Source organism: Choloepus didactylus, chromosome 3 (assembly GCF_015220235.1).
Source record: "Choloepus didactylus isolate mChoDid1 chromosome 3, mChoDid1.pri, whole genome shotgun sequence".
Taxonomy (NCBI): Eukaryota; Metazoa; Chordata; class Mammalia; order Pilosa; family Megalonychidae; genus Choloepus; species Choloepus didactylus.
The window spans coordinates 176055174-176079834 of record NC_051309.1 but is presented as its reverse complement, the minus strand read 5'-3'; the positions used below and the strand labels follow the sequence as shown (position 1 = coordinate 176079834).

Here is a 24661-nt window from a genome sequence, read left to right as displayed (position 1 = left end):
CTTTTTATGTAGCTGTAGGGCTAAAAGGTAATCCATTTATCCTTGGGCTTTTTTATGTGTGCTCAGTAATTCCATAACCTTTATGTATGTTAAGGAGTAGTTCATGTACCTTTTCTCTTCCCTCAATCCCATGCTTCCTGTCACTCTGCCGAATTCAGGACTATTGCACATTCTAAAAGTGAACATCAAGATCTGCTTTTTCCACTGTTGCATTAATATAATTTTGTTTGTTTAGAATGTTCCTTGCAAGAACAAAAACCAGACTCAGTTGTTGTAAGCAATAAGAAGAACAAGATAATTTAGAATTGAGCTTGTCTCTTGAAAGCAACCAAAGGTCATCATATAGGATACCTGATCTTAGGCATGGACTTGAGCCGGGATCCATAAATCTATTAGACCTCCAGATTGTTGTTTCTTTCCCATTGTCTCTCCTTCACCTGAAAGCTGTTTGCACTCTGCATGAAAGCACTGACTCCCCCACATCCTCCAATTCTGCATGTTTGAGTTCCTGAACCACATGCAGTGACCATCTAGTAGTCTCTTACTTCCAGTTCCAAATAAGAGAGAGAAAAATCTAATTAACACAGTTTGAAATAAGTGTCCAATTTCTTCATTAAATTAACCATAATCAGCATGTGATCATTTTTATTTGAAGTCCTTTGTGCAAACTCTCATGTCCAGTGTTCTTAATTTCATTCTGCAGATTAGATTTTATTGGATTAAAAACCAAAGCAGAAACAACAACAAAATGAACCGATTTGCCATCTGTAAATAATAATGCTAGGTTCTAAATACTGGTTATACTCTAAGGGCTGCATCAAATGTAGAGTTCAAAATTCAATGATTAGTTACAACTGTGTGTAAACATAGTCCAAACATTTGCCTCTTCCTTCCAGATGTGCTACTAAAACACTAACTACAAGCAATCAAACAAAATGACTCATTACTTTCTACTCTGTGATATTTTAAAGATTTGTTTGGGGAACCCTAGAAGGTATACTGAATGATTAACAGTCAGCTGTGAGAATTTTTTTCACTCGTTATTGAGGCTTTTCAATTAATAGTACTTAAGTTTAGAATTGAAACAGAATCATAGGTCGAAGAATAGATCCAAGTCATTTAAATTGCTCTACCTTCTCAGGTACAATTTAAAATTACCAAATTAGTCAATTTTGCATATTTTAAAATACTGTTATTATAACTGAATAGTGCCTTTATTGAATTGACTAATAAGCTCAAAATCTGATTTTGCTAAAACATACAAAATTTAGTAAATGCTCTGGATTAAATGGCTCAGTATTTTAAAACATGGCAACATTTAAGAGAATGGTATAAAATGACTGCATTAGTGCTTTGAAATAAATGGAAAATATATATAATGTAGATTTGATTACTGGAGATCTACATTATTTAGAAATTTTGTTAAAGCTCTAGGTCTTGTGAAGCTATATTTTTAGAAGGGATTATGAGAAGAATATCAGTTAAAGGGTTCAAAATTAATCTTTATGGTTCAAAGTTCAGAAGTGACCAGCCAAAATTAGAGACCATAACATTTAGAAATGCCATTTTTTTACAAAAATTAGTGTATGAATAAATGAGACTGGTTTATAACCAGTTATGAAAAAGGAAGTTGAAATATGATTTATTTTATAGTGCATCAGAAAAAAATATGTGTCTACAAAGAAACTGTAAATAATCTTGGATTATAACCATTTGCAGAAATATATGTGATAAATTATTTCATCAAAATTAATACGTAATATGGTGTATTTGTTAGAACAGGAAAAGATTATTCTATAGCAAAATTTTAAATTAAAATTATACTTTGAAAAGTTCTAAAGAAAAAATCTTCAGAGCTCTTTCTGTGTTATTCTCATCTTTTTTCAGACTTTCTATTATGTTTTCCTTAATTTTCTCTGACTCCACTATCTAAGAATTTCATGCGATCCTGCTCCAGGATTTTTTCATTTCTGAGTCATGTTTAGGGAATTGGGAAAGGGCAAAGAGATGCGGTCAGCAGTCTACTTCATGCAAAGAAGATTTAAAAGCTTGTAATTCCGTTGCTTTGCCATGGGTGGATTCCACCAGGAAAATATCCCAGATTTACCTATAATGCAGTACAGCATTTTGCTTTGGAAAGAAGTAGAACAGCTGCCATTCATTCAGCAGTCAGAAGTTTTCAGCTTTTACTGGCTTATTTTAACAATGAAAATATATTCATGAAATAGAAGATAAGGTTCTCCTAGAGATGAACAAAAATATCATCTCAGATAAATACTATGAAAAGACAGTTGTCCTCAATTCTACCTTTGAGTGTTTTGGAGTTTTCTACATTATTTACCTGTTGCTAGCATCAGATATAGTATCCACAGACATTCTTGTTTTGTTATGTGTTTAGTCCCAGTATAGTAAAACTAGGAAAAAAGCAAGTAAATAAGCAAGCAAACAAAAATTTTTTTTTCACGTTTCCTACAGCACAGATGAGAAATAATAATGTTAAATAAAAACTTGATAAAATTTGGAAGAGGAGTTGAAAGAAATTAAAATATACAAAATATTTCATTGAGTAAAATATATGTAAGATATATCCATAATATATATTGTAAAATGCAAAATATTTTTTTAAAAAATGTGGTTGATTCTGCCAATACAATCTAGATATAGAAATCAACATTTAGAAGTCATGAATTATTTTCTTTGTCTTCCAGTCAGCTATCAATCCTTTAGCCTTCCATGCCAGCTTTCTTTTTGTTTTTACTATTTACCCTTTGTCAAGGAAAACCTCAAATGAAAATTTTTTTCCCACTTTAACTGAAGCAACTTTTCCCCATTGTACTTCTCCTATACTGAGGTTTGTTTCTCAGGATGGGGATTATCTGTACTACAAAATTCTTTTGAAGGCCTTTATTATTATCTATTATGAGGAATATTTTAAATTATGCCAACACATGCAGAATTCTAAGTTGTTGCTTTACATTCATTTGTATTCTCCAAACACATAAAAATAATTCTACTACAGTTTTATGCAGCTTGTAAAGTTTTCTCCTCTCACAACATTTTAAACATGCAAGGATAAGAACACTCATGGGGTATAATGGATCTTCTTTTCACTTTTGTCATTTTGCTCAGTCTTCTAGCACCCATATTTATATGGAAATATTCTTTTTAAGCATGCCTTCTCTTTCATGCCACCCTTATATGAGGATCTAGAAAAAATCTACCATAACATATTGATTCTTTATATCAGCCAATCCTTAAATCAATATAAATTGTGTTCTAAAACAAAATTGTTTTGCTTTACATTAGCACATTTTATTTATTTATTTATTGATTGATTGATTGACTGATTTTACATTAACACAACTTTAGAAGTTGTTTTTGGATCCTTGTGGAGTGCAATTCACAAATAATCAACCTGATGTACACTACAGTATAAATAGTATTAGGCTGAAACTTAGAAGAAAGGGAAAGAAAGGGGCAAAGGGTTGACAAAAAATGTCATCCCTTTATATAGCTCATGGCCAGTGCAAATAAAATTGAAATAGATGGAATCGTGAAAGTTGTACTCAGACTCTTTTTTTTTTCACATGTGATCAATTTACTATTTACTGCTACCTGAGACGATAGGATACTTTGTTTATGAATCCTTTTATTTTCAAATTATCTGAGATTATAAAGTTCTAAACATTTTCTAGGTGAGTGCTTCCCAGTTATATATAAAATATGAATATTACTTTAATTTAAAATAATTTAATGGGGGGGTCTTTGCAAATTACAAATGTTCACTTAAATTATTTACTATTTATAATTATTTATCAATATGTAACTAGTTATAAATTTTATATAAGAATAACTTCTAAAATAGAAATTTATAAAACCTAATAAAAGTATAAATTAAATACTAACCTAACTATAAAAACAATAATATCCAAATTTACCTTATTAATTTAATTTGAGCGGTATTTCACTAAAACTGAACATTTATTTTCAATGTGAATATGATACATTTTGCTATGATGAAGGTGCTAAGTTTAAAATAAACCTACTCTTTATAAAATAAACTTTTCTACTTAGTTTCTCTATTTAAACAGTTATATGAGGTTAATATTATAGGATGCTGTGACACCATTTGTACTATTGTTTATGACTCCTTCTATTATTTAATCATTTGTCCACATAATTAATCAGTTGTTCTTCCCCATTACATTATTTTCATGATGTCAAATTTGTCTCATTTTTGGAAATAACATAAGACAATAAAGTTTATTCTGTGAAATTGTCTTTCAATTTTTAATTACAAATGCAAATTAGATGACTAACTTCTAGACGGGCAGAATATTTCCAGATGAGTTCCAAAGCCAATAGATTGTTGGCAATAGACATTAGTATATATCAGTATAATGGTAATTATTAACCTAGAATCTTTTTACTGTAATCTAATTGCTAGGATCTTTTGCAAATTAGAAGACTGTGTTGTTATCCACAGCCTATCTCTAGATAAAAATACATAAAGTTTCAGAATTTAATATAATGAAAAATTTTAAAAATGGATGAGCCTCCCCCCAAAAAGAAAAGAAAGATAATTTCTAGTTACAGATGTAGAGAAAATTTAATGTTAAAGTGGCAAATACATTCTGATTATAGCAAACAGAACAGAGTTCCAAATCTAGAAAGACCTCAGGAACAGAGCATTGGAATTGTACTTAGTGCAGAGAAATGAGTCATTAACTTACAACTAGAAGGCTGGAAATTGGAAGGTAGATAAGTACAGAAAATCTTCATCCACCAATTCAAATCATAATATATATATATATATATATATATATATATATATATATATATATATATTCAGCCATTTTGGGTGGCTTAATTAAAATACAATAAAAAGCAGCTAAAGATATAGTTTACTATGGGAAGATCCAACAATTTATAGGACTTCTATAAAAAGAATAGAGCAATATTCTTAAGAAATAGTGGTCAATAATTTTCCAGAATTAAAAAAACAAACAAACAAACAAAAAAAACAAAAATCATGCCATCCTTTTGAAGGGCCATAACCAAATTAGAGGAAGAAAAATGAAAAAATTCCATACTTAATCTTATCAAGTTAAATTACAAAACTCCAAATATCACCAGAAACAAAACCCAGAACACATTAAAAGAATAAGTCTACTGTAAAGCATACTTCTGATAAGCATCAAAAACTGCCCAAAGATAATGAAATAATAATGGCTAATATAATAATGAAAATGTATTATAAACCTATAGTGATTATAACACAATATTGGTACGGGGATTATAAATTAACTAATATAACAGAAGAAAGACTCAGAACCTAACAAAAACACATATGGAAAATAGATGTATGACAGAAGTGAAATTACAAGTGAGGGGAAAAAAACATTAACTATTTGATAAATCAGGTCAAACTTGATACAAATAACCCAAGGAATTTATTGAATATACACATTGTACCTGTAGATTATAATTTCTTAGATCCATGGAAGGGCTTAGAAATTTGAATTTTTAACAAGTACTACAATAATCCCATGATCTAACAAGTGTAAAAATACTATACCAAATGGTGCTTAGAATATTTATATGGAAAAATGAAATAAGATCAGATGTCTACTTCATATCAGTTACAGACCAAATTTCATGTGAACTAAGCCTAAGTATGAAAAGCAAATAGAAGTTTTAGGAGCAAATATCAGATGATTTTAATTAACTTGGAGAGAATAGTAATTTAAATACAAAACAAAGAGCAATTATTATATAAGAAAGCTTTAGATTAAAAAAAAACACCCTTTTCTATATTAAAGTCTTCAGAAACAACTGATAAGAGACACACCACAATCTGGGATAATATACTGCAATGCAAGTGCAAAGGATTTAAGCAAGAAAAGAACTCTGACCAAACAGAGTAAAAGTAGTACAAAACTTGAGAATATTCTGAATGGCAATTCTCTGTAGAAGGAACATAACCAATAAAATATGAAAAATGCTCAGAATCACTAGTAATCTGGGACATGCAATTTAAATAGCAATTAAGTACCATTTCACTCACAGCCAATTGTAAAACTTCAGAGGTTGACAATATCAGCAATTGGCGAGGATATGGAAAAATGCAAACTCCTAATGCACTGTGAGAATAAATTGACAACTGTGCTGGAACACATTTTGGCAAAATCCTTTCAAATTCAATCATTGTCTTTCTAGATAAACACCTTTGAGAAACTCAAGCATAGATATGAAATAATATGTTCACGAGGATACTCAGTGGAGAACTGAGAGAGTGAGACATTAGAAACAACCTGCATGCCCACCCTTAGGGAAACTAATCAAATAATTGTGACATATTCACAAAATACTGGATTATATATCATGTATCAAGGTGGATACATTTAAAAAGTGTTACATTACTGTCAAGAGTAGTTGTAGAAGGACACATATACAATATGCTCACATATACGAGCATTGTAAAACAGAGAGATATTGTATATTGTTTATGCACTGGTGGCAAATAATATAAAACTTAACAGTCCATGGATAGGACATCAATTGAACAGTGGCTAACTTTGAGAAAGGAATGAATTAAGTGGGAATAAAGTGTTTTCAAAGAAACTTCAATTATATGTATAACTTCTGGAATCAATGAGAACAAAAAACATGTATGCATACATATTATTTTGAAATACTACTGGTAGGTATGTGGGTGATGATTATATTATACTCCAAACTCTGTTTGCTTGAAATGCTATAAAATAAACAGGAAAACAAAAATAAATGCCATCATTTTAAGTAAATTGTAGATACAATGAAATTGGTACTGTAAATTCAAGTAATTGTAAATACAAATAAAATCTCAGCACTGCAATATCATGACATTAATGGCTAAAAAACATATTAGACGTGCTCTAAAATATACTTGCAAAATTTCCAAGCATTATCATCAAAATGAAAACATGTATTAAAATAAATGTTCAGAAAAACAACGAGAACATACTCATGCGCTCACCCCCAGTGGGAGAAACACTGCCGTATGCATGAGAATCCCACCTTTAATAATTTCCTATTCACTCCTTCCTTCCCACAAGTGAAACTTTCATTCTTCTATTGCATCTAATTTTAACTAGTAACAAGAAGGAAGCATCTTTAACATATACAATGTTTTCATTTTGAAAATAAATAAATTTCTAATTTTTAGTGTTGCTTACAGTATCAAGGGAAGCTCTTGATACTAACAAACACCTACTGCCTGGGCTCCTGCCTTTCAAAAAGGTGAATGTCAGAATTTCAGATGATGCCATAGTAATTTATTTTCTAAGTTCATATATATTATAATTACTCATATTGCTTATTTCTCTTTAAAGCATTTTAAATTACTTCCTTTTTCTTCCTGTCCTAGTCTTTTTCTCCGTTTTCTCTTTAACTTTGTCCTTTTAATACCTACACCCCTCCACCTCTTTTTCTAATGCCACTTTGGTAATACCGGCTTTTACAAACTCTTGTCCTCATTACTGAAGTTTCCCCAAGTCATCCCATTGTTTTTGGCCTTTTCCTGCTCTAATTAGTGTTGCACATAATTTTTAAATTAATCTCTCTGACCCACTATTTTCATTATGTTATCCTTTGTTCAATAATCCTGATTGACAGTTTATTTCCTGAGTAATGGATTCAAACTCTCCAGCCTTGCAATAAACTGCTATACTTTGTGCATATCTTTTGTAACTAACAAAAATCAATTCTTGTACAGTCCTTCAATTTACATGATCATTCTCATGTCTGAGTTACGAAGTGTGTCAGCTAGCTTAATGAGCCTGGGCACAAACTAGATGAGAATCAGCTAAAGTTATAAGGAAAAACTTACTGAAACCATTCACTGAATAACCTTAAAAACAGAGTTGAGTCTCATCATGATTATTAGGATTTAAATTAAGGGAAAATATCATAAAGTAGCATATCTCTGGTAAAATGAAAACTTCTCATATTCACAAATCTTTTCAGTATATTTCAAGTTCTCTGTGCTCTTAACATCAATGAAAAATATAATTTGGAAGATTTCGTTTTGATCCCAGCTACTGTGTTCCAAATTAGTACATGGGGATATAATGGCCACATACTAATTACAAGAAAATAAGAGAAACATATTTTAAATACATCCTTATTATTGATGACTTTATCAGCTTTCTGTACTGATATAGAAAACAGTAGCACTTTATATAACATAATGAGTAAATTAAATTTTAAATATTTTGCATTTCTTAGTTGATGAAATTAAATAGAGTGTCTCTGTTAAAACTAGGAATGTGACATACACGCTCATGGTTTTTTTTTTTTTTACCTGTGACTGTGTCTTCTAATATGTTTTTATTTTACTGGCTGTTCCCTTAGTAGGAACAAATATGATTTTCAAGAAGTTGAAACAACAACCATGATTTTTTTAAGTGATTTATTAATATATTTCAGAAAAATTACTAGAAAACCTTTCTTATGACTTACATTATCATAAAAGGTATCTTAATTTTAAAGATAAACTCTACTATTCAGAGAGAGTTTTAAATAAAGGTAACACTTATTCATGAGGTTGAAATAGTCAATTGTTAAAAGAGCCTTATAAACAAAGTGCCCAGATAAAACAGAAATCAAGGATGATTTTGATGTGTATTTCTTTAGTTATGTCACATTTTTGAAAACTATGTTTTATGTAATCAATTTATTATATTTCAGTGTTGGATATCTTACTGCTCTAGTCTTCCAGCTGTATAACATTTTAATCAACCATTTTTTCATAAAGGAATGAAGATTTGCATCTGTGCTCCTTATGTTATCTTTTTTTCACATATTTCTTGTAAGGACAGATTTTGTGCCCAATGGGGTTTTCAAACAATACTTTTAAAAAAAGTGGTATCTCTATCTCTATTTATCTATCATTTATCTATTTAATCTATAACTTTCAGAAAGTTCACAATGTAGTGAAATTTGATGTTGTGTTTTAATCATGTGGCATGACTATCAGCTAGTATATCAAGCATTCATACTCAATAATTCACTTATCCAAAATGACCAGGGACTCTGGTAGGCCCTGAGGATACATTTGTTCACCAAATAGGCAAAGCATTTACTCTCTTGGAACACCAATTTACTGAAGGCATAAGAATCAAACAAAATTCAAGCAAGTAGTTCTATAATCATTTTATAAGGTATTATGCAGAGAAAACATGGGATTCTACAAAAGTGCACTGATGTTAAAGGGGGCAGGCGGGGGGAGGGAGTCTACTTTAAGCTGGATATAAAGGAAGGTATCTTAGAAGAGGAGACACTGAAGGTGAGCAAAAATCAGAGAAAGAAACTGGGCATGTTGGTGGAGAAATGAGGAGATTTCAGAGGAATCACTGTATTAGAATATCTTCAAGTCTAGAAGCTTACCACGGATGGAGCAACTGACAATAGGACTGCAGTGTGGACCAGGTTCTAACTGACAGCATCATAGGGGCAGAGGAAGAAAGCTTTGGTTTTGTTGCTTCTGTGTTCATCATTGCCTACCTCCAGCTTTCAGGAGTAAACCAAAGGGAAACACCAGAATAGAAAGATGGAAGTGTTCTTAACTGAAAACACCAGAATAGAAAGATGGAAGTGTTCTTAACTGACTCAGGAGCAAGTAGGGCATGGAGAGGAAAGCGGGGACAGGGACATCATCAACACAAGGTCCCTGTACTTCAGAATTTTGCACTGCTTTGTGGTGTTCTTGCTTTCCTGGCTTCCGTTTGGAAGTCAGAAGCAATTCTGATGCCTAGTCTATTTTGTGTGAATGAACATTTTCTTTTTCGTTTTGGATACTTGTAGAAATTTTCTTTGTCTTCCCACAGTGTGTCTTGGTGTGGATCCATTTTAACTAATTTTACTGAGCATGCTGTGAACTTTCAATTTGGAAAATCATGTCCTTCAGTTATGGAAATACTTTAATAATTTCATTAATTGTTTCCTATCTATTTTTTTATTAAATTCAGTTTTATTGAAATACATTCACACACCATACAATCATCCATGATATACAATCCACTGTCCACAGTATGATAACATAGTTATGCGTTCATCACCACAATCTCTCTCTGAACATTTTCCTTACATCAGAAAGAACCAGAACAAGAATAAAAAATAAAAGTGAAAAAAAAACACCCAAATCATCCCCCCATCCCACCCCATTTGTCCTTTAGTTTTTATCCCCATTCCTCCATTCATCCATACACTAGCTAAAGGGGGTGTGATCCACAAGGTCTTCACAATCACACTGTCACCCCTTGTAATCTACATTATTTCCTATCTATTTTTATCTTCTCTCCATCTGGATCTTCTATTATTTGTATCTTGGAATTCTGGGATTGATTTCTATTTTGTTTTATATTTCCTCTCTTACAAGTTATTTATTTATTGGCTATTTTCTGTAAGATTTCATAACTTTGTCATAAAAAGATTTCTTTTGGAAGTTTTCATTTAACCATAAGATTTTCAATTCTAAAAGCTTTTTTTTGGTTTTCATAACATTGTTTCTTGTTCTTATTTCAGGATTAATGATTAGCTTATCACTGTGAGAATATCAATTACATTTCTTTCAGCTTTTTTTTTCTCTCCCTGCATAGTCTCTTTTTTTCCCATGCTTTTTTGTCTTTGTTTCTTTTGTTCTTATCTTCTATGTTAGAGATTTTATTCAGATATCCACTAATCTTTTGGCTTTCTGCCCATTATTAAGTGAAAGACACTGAAAACTGACTTCAAAATTCTGAGCACTGGATGAAAATGTATGCTTTGCTGAGGGTGATCTGGGTGTTTCATTTTTAGGGATCTTCCAGTTGCTCAGATCTTTCAGACACCTCAAGGAGGGGTCTTTGGTTCACCTGCCTGAAGGTTAAGACTCTGGCTGTCACCATTCTGGCAGACTGCTGCATGGAAGGCACCTGGGGAGACAGCTGCTGTTTACTGCATTTAGTGTTCAGTATCCATACCTTCAAAGTGACTAAACCTTCAGATTGCTATCAGGATTGTATTAGAGTTGGGTTTTAGCAATATAGTGACTTCTGAAACAGTTTTCATCAGTGCTCACTGTCACTCGCATTTCCAGAGGTCCTTGGTATTGAGACTTTATGTACATTTTGAGGAATCTGTGCGGTAAATAAGGTCCATAGTGTTCTCCACTACAAATCTGGGATTAGTTTTCTCAGGGCAACTAAGTCAGTTCCCACTTGAGCATCTGCTTTCCAGCTTCCAAAATTTTTTCACTGTTATCTCACCCCCAAATCTCTCCATCCTTGTACAGGTCTTTGAAAATAATTTTCCTCTTAATGCTTTTCAATGAGTTTGACAAAGGACAAATTAATGTTCATGAATTCAGTATACCATCATAAAGTGAAAATACAACTGATAGCAAAAGCGTCAAATGTATGTGAATGTATATATACACACATGTATACTTAGATTGTATATGTGTACATATAAATATAAATATATAAACATAAATATAAAAGAACATTGATTCTTTTCTTAACTTGAGAGGGTCCTTATGTCTATGAATATCTGTGAAAGATATATATATTCATTCAACTATTTGCCTTTAAGACCACTGAGAGACAAGGAAGAAAATCTGCCAATCGGAAGCAATTGGATAAAAGTTGAATTAGGGGCAACTGATAAAGGGCAAAAGGGCTTAAAGGAAAAAGCCACTAGCTAAGGGTGAGGGTACTCCTAATACCCTTGATAAACTTTTCCATAGTCAAGTTGCTTCTATATACATTGTATTTCCTTATGTCCCATTTACTTACTTATCTTTACCTCTATTGTATGTAGATGGTTGGCACATTCTGATTTCTTCATTTTCTACTAAGCTCATGTTTTACATTTCCAATTACCTATTATGCATATCTTCTATGGATTACACCAAAACAATAAAGATCATCTAGAACAAAAACTAGGCAGAACAATGCCATGCTCAATAGCTCAAATGCAGTTTTAAGCCCGGTTCCATTATTTTCCAATTGTATGACCTAGGACATGATATATAACTATTCTAAGCTTGTTTCTTTATTTGTAAAATAGGAAGCAAATAGCACTTATTTCATAGGAATGTTATAAAGGTCAAATGAGGTAAAATTTTTAGGAACATGCTTTAGTCAGTATACACAAACAGAAATTAATATTAGAAGGGAGACTTGGTTTGGAGGTATATTTTGTCATTCCTCTCTATTTCAGAGCTATTTCTCAAGAAACTAGCTGCACAGAAATATTTATATTGGAGGTTGTTCTTATGAAATTTTTAAAGCTATGTGATTAATTAAAAACAATTTAGGAAAAGATACTGGAGGTTCCTGCTAACTTTCCATTATTAAGACAGGTGTAAGGACTGGCTCATCAACTTAAGGAATTATCACTCTGAAAGCACTTGTAATGAATATATAAGTGATAGAAAAGTTGAATTTTAGAGGACAGAGTGATTTGCTTTCCTGCCTATTCACACTCTTCCTTTCCAACCAATTTCCATCTGTCAAAATCCTAACCATTTTTTTTAATTCTCTGATCATATCTGACTTCTATTAAGAAGCTTTTCTCACTATTCCTCAAGAATAATTGTCTCCCTCTTCCAAAATTTCATATCACTTTGTATTTTTCATGTGACATTTTTTTTCTCTTATAAAATATTCACTTTTTATTTATATCCCTACTAAAACACGAGACCCCTCTGGCTCTAAGAATGTGAAATGCATCTTAGTATAATTTTTCAGTGCTTTCGTGATTTCCTTCATATAGAGAGTTCTGTTGCATAATATCTATACCCCCCAAGGAGGAGACGCCAAATAGAGAAAAGAGGAAAGGAAAGGTTAATGACCAAGGTGGAAACACAAGGAAATCACAGTCTGGAGCCCAAAAGGCACAATCTCAGAAAGCCCTAGTGAAGAACAATGCCAGCTATATCGGCTGGACAGGGAGACTGAGGAGCCAGGCCACATAATGCTTTCTTCTAAATTATACCTAACCTGTTGTATCTGCCCGCCAAAAATGTAAAATAGAAAAACATTTTAATCAAAGCAAATTTTACATGATATAAAAGTGTATAAGGAAAAGATCATAGTATGCAAATTAAGACATTTATGTGAAGAGATATTTCTTGATGCATTGTATAGTTTTATTTTGTTTTATCAAATGGTTGAATGTAACAAAAAGCCTGTGATGGAAATACCAAAACCAAAATATTTAGAAGGCTAGGAAACCCACTCAACTAGCCAATGAAACTAATAAAATAATCCTTTAAAGTATCTTAAATAAGATTTAGCCCTGGTTAAGCAACACATTTTTTAAAAATCTAGATTTTACCTTGTTGAAGGCAGATTCCAAATATGCAAAAGTTGTAACTGAAAAAGTAGTTTACCATAAAACTGAAAAACAATAAATATAGTCATATGGGCCAAAACAAAACAGAGTTGTGGAATAGAGCTAAATCAGTAAGATCCAGGTAGTTAGAGATTATAATAGGCACAGATTATATGGGGTTTAAATAACTATACAACTATATAATATTATTAATAATTCTAGTAGGATAATGAATGTATTTATTACAATAATGAATTTTAAGATATTTAAGTCATATTTGTGCCATGTGGAGACTAACTTTCAGATGTATGAAAAAGACAGAGACATATCAGAATTATGAATCACAAAAGAGATTATAAATAGATCCTAAAAAAAATACTAAAGAGCTTGATAATTTTAGACTAGAAAAAAAAGTCTCCCATTTTTAGAGTGGATGGAAGGAGAACAGAAAATCAAAGACTAAAATCTCAATCTATACCAAAAAAAATTGCTGCTTTTTTAGCAAATCAAAGTTAACATAATACACGGAGTTTGTATTGTAACAATGTGCTGTTTATGATGGAAATAACACCCCAAGTAACTTTCAACTTTAAATTGATGGATATGTTCGTATCATACCACAATCATTAGAGGCAGTTAGCTCATCAAAACCTGTTTTTTCTCTCCCTTTGCTATTATTGCTTTAAATCTGGAATTATTCTTTATCCAATTCCCTGACTATCCTCATATCAACCTCCACTGTTATATGGTACATTACCTGTGAGGTTGTACCTGATATCATCCATCTCATTCTCCTCTCTCCCCCCAAATCTTTGCAAATCTCCTTGAGCATGCTCAAGTTCTGCCTTTTGTAAGCCACCTGATATGGCATTAATGACTCCTGTTTTTATCATATAGCAGCTAAATTAGCACCTTGCACATAAAAATAAATAAAGTTTTATTAACATTTACTTTAATTTAGAGCCACTGTTTGATAAAGTTTATCTTAAATAAATTCCTTGCATTGGATGGTGATTTAGAATCTATGAAGGCCTTCTTTAAATCTAATTCTTTTTCTTTATGAATTGCTATCTTTAATTGTTTCATGTTTCAGTTATGTTTGATTTTAAAAACCTGAGGGTTTTTTGTAATGCTCTAAAGACAGAAAAATTATAAATTGATATACTTATTAAATTTATAGGTCTTTGTATGAACAAATATTATTCTATCATGCAATACCATAACAGGATATAAGATCTAGATTAGAATTCATTTAGTGTATTACCTGATTGAATGCACTTAAAGAAATCTTTGACATGTTGATCAGATTAATTTGGTTTAATCTCAGCTGAAATTTAAGTTTAGCATTAGTCATGGATAATTACTGTCAGAAAGGATATATACTAGCTATTCATTTCCATAATTTGAGCTTTCTTTTGAATTGCATGTGAATTAATTAAATTTTCTTTAGTTGTAGAAGCTACATGCAACAAGCAGCTTCTAGCTGTGTAAAATAGTTCATTAGCTTCTAGAAAATGACTAATATCCTAATCCAAATCTCTGAACTGGAGAACAGGCTTTAAGGGGAAACAGCAAGTTGTTCCTCCCACAAAAGAGAGGAAATTGCATAGAGACAAAAAGGTGCCTCAATTTGTCACTAAAATGCAAAATGATTCCCTTCTCTTGGTAACTCACTCTTATAATAAGAAAATTTAAAAAATAATTAGGATATAAAAGTATATAAAATATAAGATTGGAGTCAAATTCCTGAATTGTAATGGCAGCTCCAATTTGGACCCTATGAACTTTAGATCACCAAGTGATATGAATTCTGGTATAAAGATGGGGAGAAAGTGCCCAACACTGAAATCAATAATACTATTTTTTAGTCATAATTGACTTGATTTAGATTTCCTTTTGCAATAAACACTAAAAAAGTGATAAAAGTACAAAAAAGTACAATAGTATATCACCCTGCCTATTCAACTGTTTCATTTTTTCACATCTTTTTTCCTGGTCTTTTGCAAATGCTTGCATAATTTTTCATGGTTTTAATTCTAGCATGAACTTTTCGTCTTTTCCCTTAGGAGAATGTGCTGGTTTGAATGTATTATGTCCCCCAGAAAAAGCCATATTCTTTGATGCAGTCTTGTGGGGCAGACATATTAGTGGGGATTAAGTTGGAATGTGTGGATTAGGTTGTTTGCATGAAAATGTGCCCCACCCAACTGTAGGTGATAACTCTGATGAGATATTTCCATGGAGGCATGGCCCCACCCATTCAGGGTGGGCCTTGATCAGTAGAGCCATATAAATGAGCTGACAAACAGAAGGAACTCAGTGCAGCTGTGAATGACATTTTGAAGAGGAGCTACAGCTTGAAGAAAGCACAGGAGCTGCAGATGAGAGACAGTTTGAAGATGGCTGTTGAAAGCAGACTCTTGCTCCAGACAATCTAAGAGAGGACAAAAACCCCAAGTGCAAGTAAGAGTGACATTTTTGAGGAACTGCTGCCTAAAGAGGAACGTTCTGGGAGAAAGCCATTTTGAAACCAGAACTTTGGAGCAGACGCCAGACACGTGCCTTCCCAGCTAACAGAGGTTTTCCGGACACCACTGGCCATCCTCCAGTGAAGGTGCCCTTTGTTGATGGCCACTTTATGGCCTTAAGATGTAACTTTGTAACCAAATAAACCCCCTTTTATAAAAGCCAATCCATTTCTGGTGTTTTGCATTCTGGCAGCATTAGCAAACTAGAACAGAGAATTTCATAATTATTAACCTAGCTTGTTTCATAGCATTTTAATTATTTTTAATTATAAATTAGTACTTTATCAAGTTGGTGCCCTTCAATGTGTGGACCCTGAAACAGCAGTATCAACTGCACCTGGGAACCAGTTAAGTTCATATTATAAATTTTCAGGTGCATCTTAAACCTAGAAAACAGAAACTTTAAGCATGGGACACTGGGATCTACTTTAACAAGTCTGTCTTAGGTCATTCTAATGCATAGTAAAATTGGAGAACTATTGCATTGAATATGCTTTTCAAAATTTACTAAAATATTTCAATTACTTATTATCAAATAGTTTAAAAAACCCTGCATTGGAAAGCTTTGTTCAATAACTCGCATTTTTTCTTCCTTTTTTGTTTTATAGTTTATAGAACAGTCTCTCATGAATTATATTATGATACCAAAAAGTCCAAATTTTTTACATTGTTTTTAAGATTTGTTCCAGTATAAACTGCTATCAACAAATACAAATTAGCTTTTTAAACTACATCATTGATAGTGTTCATTTTTTTACTAATTCCAATTTTCCTAAATACTTACTAACTTAAATTTCATTTGAAAGTAAATGCATAAATATAAAATTAAAATTAATGTGTGGGTTTCATTTTTAAAAAACAAGGAAATTCATTCTTTAAATACTTTTTATTTTATGAATTTGTATCCTTATGAAAATTTTCTGAAGAGATAGTAATAATAGTTGACACTTAAATGGACTAATATATATGCACTAAGCCCTTTAATCCTGATAAAACTTTGAGGATTTTATTTTATTTTATTATTACTCTATTTCACAGATAAGGAAATTGCATTACAAAAGTGTTAGGTATCTGCCCAAGGTCCTGAAGATTGTAAATGGTGGACTTGTGAGTTTGAATCCATCTTCTTAATTATTATGCTGTTATTTTATGGAAAGATGGTTTAAAATGAAAACTTAAAAGTAAACACCAAATAAAGAAAATTACTCTGTTCAAGTTTATGATCTCTCAGACTTCCTTTTTGCAATATATAGGTGTCACTTAATTATATATATAACAGCATGTATATCTATGCTCTTTCTTAAAAGGAAACATGGTGTTTATGTGCTGAAAGAATCTTTTCTGATCAGAAAAGCATGATGGAGTTATCCAGTTAATGTGCTCTGAAAGTAAAGGTTAAAATTTGTATATTTTTAAACTATTCCCAAATGAAATAGATTCACTTTAGTGTATATTTTACCACCATTTTTCACTTTCCAGTTAAATAATGTTCCCAAAGGAGAACTGTCAAATCTGACTAGAAAAACAAAAGCATTTGAAGTCTTCTAGTTCTGCATGTCTACAAGACCACTGAGTCCACCTATGTTTTCTCAGATGCCAATGCAGATTTTTAGAATGAATGAGTATGAAGAAAATTGAGATCTTGTTGATTTGTTCTTCTAGTTGTGGAATGCATCAGTGGCTGTCAGGTAGCAAGGGTCAAAACAAGAAAGTCTCAGCTATAAGAAATTTTCAAGACTCAATTATTTTCCACTCCTACTTCCCCCCATTTCCTGCCTTATATATGTATATTCTACCTAGAATTCTGTTACTATTACAGTTAGCATTTATTAAGCATTTATTCTGTGCCAGGGATAGCTCTGCTTCCTGTGGATTATTACATGTAATATTTACTACAATTCTAGGAGATGGAGAATACTGTTTACAGATGGAGCAGTTTGGCATAGAGAAGTAATTTATCCAAGATCATAATAAAGCTATTAAATAGCAGAGTCAGAGTTTGGACTCAAGTTACATAAATGTAGACCCCTTGCCCTTAAGGACCAAACTATTCTTTGGGGAGGGAGAAGAGAAGACTCTAGGCAACGATGGGTTGTGGGGTGGAATGATGAGGGTGAATATGTAAAAGTGTGTCTGAGAGTTCTTATGCAAGTCCTTCCTTCACTGAAAATAAATGAACCCTCATTTCACTATGATTCTCTTAGAATATTTTTTTAAAATCTCATACTTTGAAAGTCACGCATTATTTGGACATATGAATCTAAATGATTTTTCTATCCTTTATCTTCAGGATTCCTGATCCAGGATGGTCCTTTTGGATCTTGCGAAAATAAATACTGTGGTTTGGGAAGACACTGTGTTCTCAACAGAGAGATGGGACAAGCAGAATGTGCCTGCATGGAGCTCTGCAAACGGCACTACAAGCCTGTGTGTGGATCTGATGGAGAATTTTATGAAAACCATTGTGAAGTACACAGAGCTGCTTGCCTGAAAAAACAGAAGATTACCATTGTTCACAATGAAGACTGTTTCTTCAAAGGTAATCACAGGGTGAGCCTAAAGGTGTCACTCTCCTCTTTTTCTTTCTTTTTTTTCAGATCGTGCCTTTATGCTTAAACTCTAGCACAATTTTAAATCAGCAAGTGTCTAAAAATGTAAAGGAAAAATTGTGAGCCTAATTACACCAATAAACAGCAAGTATGTAGTAATTTACATGGATATAATTCCGATACTCAGTTATGAGAATAAAGCTTGCCAAAATATGACTCAAAATTTAATATAGCTTACAGCATCATACCATATGGCTTCCCAATCATGGCAGTTATCTTAGGGACAGAGAGTGGCCAATTCAATCGACAGGCCAAATCCACCCAGTGAAAAGCACCTGGAGTGTAGTTGAGGGAGTGGTGAATGCCAGGTCCTGCTGTGATAAGATCTCATTGCTTCCAGATTAAAAATGGTGGTTTTAGTTGGCACCAGTAATTCAAATTATATGCAACCCTTAAATACCTCCTGGAATAACTAACTGTGAAGAATTCATGCTAAACTTAGATGGTAGATCTGAGATGACAGTAATTTAAAAGCTGAAAGTGTTGCTATTTACTTTCCTTGTATTTCAAATCATTGGTAATTGTCTATGAAAAATGCTGCCCAATTTGATATAATAACCCTAATTTCATAATTATTTTAATATGCTATATAAAAACCCTTGGACAGACTCAGATTTACTTGTTTATTTATACATGTATTTATTGTATATTTGTTTATGTTGGTTAATAGTCACGACCAAGACTGAAATTCCGAGCAGTTAAATGTATGGAACTTCCATCATTCTGATAGGCCAATGATCAACCTGATTTCTAACACTAACACAAATTTCTCAGAATGTTCCTAAAATATGTTTACACTTAAAATTGAATTTAGCCTTTTCATTCTTATCTTAAATTTATGGTTGGAATATAATGTCATTACACTTCACTCTCCCACTTATTAAGATAAATTGAGATTTAAAAATCCTGTTTCTCAAACTTGATAGACTAGTATATTATTTCCAAGATGATACAAAAAAAAAAAAAAAAAAAACAATTTGTGGAACATGTCAAATGATGTAAGACACAATGCTTTGTAATCATTGTTGCTAATAGAGGAACTTTGACATAATTGAAGTATAATTATGAGAACAGTTTCCTTACCATAGTCCCTGTTATAAACACTAATGCAGGTGCAAAGAATTTTACGATATTAGATTCTCTCTTTTACAGAAAGAATAGCAGCCACTTTGGTTTCAAGTTCAGTTTATTTCCCTATTCTATCAAGTCTATTTTACAAATGGATAAAATTGATTCTTTTATCATTGTGCTTCGAAGCTCATAGAAATTCTTTCTCCCATTTTGACCTGAAATGGTTCAGTGGAAATTAATCATTCCACTGAGACATGATATCTTAAATCTATGTAAATAATATGCTACTAAATTAACTTAGAATCATATACTCAAGCTGAGGCTTTGTCCACCCATACCAAGCAATTAATTATATAGGAACTATAATACTGAATTCATGTAAAAAATCTGGTGTATTTAATGTTCCACTTTATAGCCAGTTGCTTAGGTGTAATGTAGACTCAATATATAAGTCAGCATGGAGATAGATGAATAGGACATAGCCAGGAATGTTGTTTTCCCTACGAGTTTGTGTCGTAAAACAATTGTTTGAAAGACAATTTTCTGTCAGACTTATAGCAAGCTGTTTTAGTTTCCTGGCTGGCAAAACAAATACCATGCAGTGGGTTGGCTTAAAGAATGGGAATTTTTTAGCTTATGGTTTTGAATCTAGGAGAAGTCCAAAATAGACGTGTCAGGAAGGCAATGCGTTCTTCCTGAAGACTGTGCCATTCTGGGGCTGGCTGCCAATGGCTCTTGGTCCTTGGCTTTTCTGTCACATGGCAATGCACATGGTGGTCACTCCTGGCTTCTCTCTCCCTCTGACTTTTAATTTACCTATAAAAGGGTTTCAATAATTCAGATCAAAACCCAGCCTGATTTAGTGGGGTCATACTTTAACTGAAGTAACATCTTCACCCTCCAGAATGTGACCCAGACCAAGAACATGTCAAATCTGGGGTTCAGAACTTAATCCAACACACGAGCATATTTATTAGAACTCTGGTTTCTTCAAAATACTTTCTCATCATACACAGTATTAAAATTTAATTCATGTTATCTGTTTACCAAGTTTTAGCACGTTTTCCTGGTCTTAGAATTTGTGGGCCTTCTGTTTGTTTGTTTTGGTGTTTTGCCTGACATACAGCTAACTCATAAAATGATTTCATTTCAGCAGAAGGGGAGTAAGCAATATAGAACAAAATAATAAGTTGCCTTATTGTGCATTTTGCCAAGTGTCTGACATGGAAGATTCTGTGAAGCTGAAGGCCTGAAATTGCTACTATGGATAAAATCCATTCTTGCGATTTTGAATTATATTTTCCATGGAATTTCAACAAGTTATAATGTTTCCAATAATGGACTAACAGGAAGAAGCAAAGGAAAATATTAAATTCAAGAACTCCAAAAAACTTATGTTTAATTAGATATTTTTATTTTTAAATAGAAAAAAATCAAAGCAAACGATAAAATGGGAATGAGGAAATGAGTTTTCCTCCTTAGATTTGCTAATTTTAGATCTAACAGAAATGATTATGAAAACCTTAAAACTGTAAACTGAGACCCATAACCCATATCCAGCCCATATCCTATTTATAAATAAAGGTTTATTGGAACAGCCGCACCATTTGTTCAGATACTGTCTTTGAGTGCTTTTGTACTACAAAAACAGATTTGAGTAGTTGCAACAGAGATCTTATGGCCCCCAAAGCATAAAACACTTTTTTTTTTCTTTTTTTTTTTTTGCCCTTTAAAGAAGTTTGCTGACACCTGCCTTGGATGATAACTGGTATCTTAAAATTCAGTTTTTAATATATTAGCAGACCCTTAATGCTCTTTATCTTCTTGACAGTGGTGGTGGATATACATGTGGTAAATCTGTTTAGAATAAGACATACACACACATACATAATACAGAAATGTATGTATGAGTCCACTTAAACCTGGGGAAAGCAGAATAAGATCTGTGTATGGTGTCAATGTCAATATCCTCATTATGCTATTAAACAATAGTTTTGTGAAATGTTACCATTAGGAATACTGGGTAAAGCATGCATGGGATCTTGCTGTATTGTTTCTTGCTACTACATTTGAATGTACAATTATCTCAAAAAATTTAGATAAAAGAGTACTATAAAAATATTAGCAGATCCTTAAAAACAGTTTTACAGAAAGCAGAGTATGCATTACTCATTTGAACTTAAAGGTAAGTCCTATTTATTTTTTTCATATTGAATGTATTGGATTTACTTTGGCATTATTAACATAGATTAAATCTGTAAAATCATGTGTATCAAATCATTTTTTTAAAATAAGATTTGACTTTTGGTTAACAACATCTATATCTGTATTTATCTATATAGTTATATTGATTTATCTTCTTTCCATTATGTGTGCTTTCAAATGTTTCAGTGTCTCACTGGTATGCTCAGCAATTTATTATTAGTGACTCTTAAATGTGAGCTTGAATTTACTAATCTCTTTAGTGATTTATGATTTGTGGAATTATAAACACCCAAATAATCTGTGAACATAAGGTTTTTCTAATTTATTTCTTTTCACATTTATTTGATTATGAAAATAACTGATTATAATAAAATATAGAATTTTGTAACATTTGTTTATTGGCACCAAATAGTTTTTGACAGTGCTTAACACAACACAAAGCCTTCAATTTCTATATAATGGCCATCTATTCATTTTTGTGAAATGAGTTTTGCTTTAAAAGTTATCCCCTTACCTCCACCCCAAGGATTTTGTAACTGCTGCTATTCACATTGTCAGTTATAACAAGTACAATTTCTTCTCACTATGACACCAGATGAGTCTGTCATACTAAAGAGAATTTAATTACTGACAATGTAGATGTAAAGTAGAGTAAGAAACTCAAGATATAATCTATGCCAACAGGAATAGAGAATTAAACCTTTTATGAGAAAGTCAATTCAACAGAAAACTTTTTTGCCATTTACTGGACTGAGACTAAAACTGCCATGAAGACAAATGTTCTGTGTGTTTAAATGTGTATTGCACACAATAACAACTTGGGAAATATGTTGTTGCATCTAATGTGTATGATTTGAATGAGATCTGGCATTGTTTGCTTTGCTTTGATATAGTCTAAAGAGACATTTATGTTTCGTTTTTAAATTGGTTCCTTTAGTTTTTTGGTTTTAGTTTGGTTTTTTTTTTTTTTATTTGTTTTAAGAAAGAACTTGTAGTCCTTAGGTTAGAAATCTAGCCGCTGATAATATTTTTAAATATATCAGTAAATGTCATGTGCTAATATGTACCTTTAGGTTTTTTTTTTTTTTTTTTTGAAAGGGCACCTTTGTAAAGCTTTTATTTTATGTTTAAAAAGACTTTTATAACATCTCAAGAAAAATATCCATCTGGGTAAATATATAAACCCGTAAAATTGTACTATTGTATTTCCATTTATATGTTTTTTCATGTTGTTTATAAAATCAGCATTATTATTAAATTGAAATTTTAAGTTGGTAACGAAATTAATATCTTGGACAAATGTAAATGTGCATTAATTTTTTCATGCTCAGGATACTGATGTGCAGAAGCTTCAAGTTTCTCTGAGTTCATTAGTACATATAGGGAACCAATTTGATTAATCCCTTAAATTTTGGTAGATTGTGATACATTTTTTTGAATATAGTAAATAGAAATCAATTGAATAGTATTTCATTTTTGAAATGAATTTTGTAATATAATATTTACTAAAAATTATGAGTATAGTTTTGTTGCATTCCTTTCTAATGAAATATGAAATATAAAATCCTCTGCATTACCTTTTATGTATAATACTTTAGGAATCATTGTAATGTCTACACTCTAAATTTGTTGTTAAAATCATGCCCAGTTCCCCCTCCAATTTCTGAAAAGTCTGTAAAGTGTATTTACCTGCTATTGATAAATGTATACAAATTAGAAAGATGATAGATAGATAGATAGAGGGGAGAGTTAATATACTGTATGGAAAACTGTCTACAAAAGGCAATTAGCACTTAGTCTGATTAATCACCTATTTTGGGGGTTAAATATTAGGACTGGAGAGTGAAGGATAGTAAAAGAAAGGAGGGCATTGTGGGAGAGAACCAGTAATAATGATAATAAAATAATAATAATAATAGTAACAATAATTTGAGTATATTTATTTCAGAACAAGTTCATAAAATTATGTATTATTCATGATAACAAGCCATGTACTATACTACAAGTCTTGAGTGTTTGAAAAGGCCTGCTAATGCACACAGCCAGTTAATGCTAAACTGGGGCAAGACCCAAGGTCTTCTGGCTTCTGCCTTGGTACATACATGCGCTCCACATATTTCTGTTTGTCTGTAATACCCTATATTTCTAGCTTGCTTTAAAAAAAAAATAATAATTACTATGTAAATATTTGACTCATTTGGAAACAGTCTTACTCTCTGGTGTTTCTGAGTATTAAATAAAATTTAGCACAGCTTTTGGCCAATGATAACACATCACTATTGTGTTTAACTCTGGAAATTCCATAACTGTACACACTTGCTTGTAGTACGTTTTTGGACTTGAATTTGTGAGGCCACACATATTTTCTGTGAAGTTTACATTAGGTTATAATCTTGCATCAAAGGTTAGTCAAATTTTTACAGACCTCAATTTGACAGATTATAAAAAGCTAATGTATAGTAGTAAATTGGTGACTGTAGAGAAATCTTAAGGAAAATGACTAACTTGAGTATGGGCATATATTTGTTATTAATTTCTTGGTTAAAGTTGCTAAAACTTTTTCATAGTCACCTTTCTCACTGATTTATTATATTATTTTGCTTATCTTCTTATGCTATGAATACGGTATCTTTAAGAGTCATAACTTAGTCATTTTACTCCAGAAAAAAAGAATTGTGGAGTGAGTTTCTCATTGCATTTAATATTTTTTGTCCAGCTTTTACCTATTTGTGACATGTGGGAACTGAATTTACCTTTCAAATACTGGAATAATCTTATCTCTATATATTTTCATGCTATATCAGCTTTTACAGTTTCAAGTTGAGGTATTTAGCTTTGATATTTTCTCATGTTTTCTATTGATATATGACTATTCCATTAGTAGTTATG

At 31.8% G+C, this 24661-nt stretch overlaps 1 protein-coding gene across 2 annotated transcripts in view; it reads left to right on the top strand.

Annotated features, from left to right (window-relative positions):
* The window catches only part of FSTL5 (follistatin like 5), an 838269-nt gene that overhangs the window by 246657 nt on the left and 566951 nt on the right, over positions 1-24661 (top strand). For both annotated transcript variants that reach the window (XM_037830939.1, XM_037830938.1), the window contains exon 4: positions 18178-18426. In XM_037830939.1, the coding sequence (XP_037686867.1) occupies positions 18178-18426 (249 nt within the window). The remainder of the gene's footprint in view (positions 1-18177; positions 18427-24661) is intronic.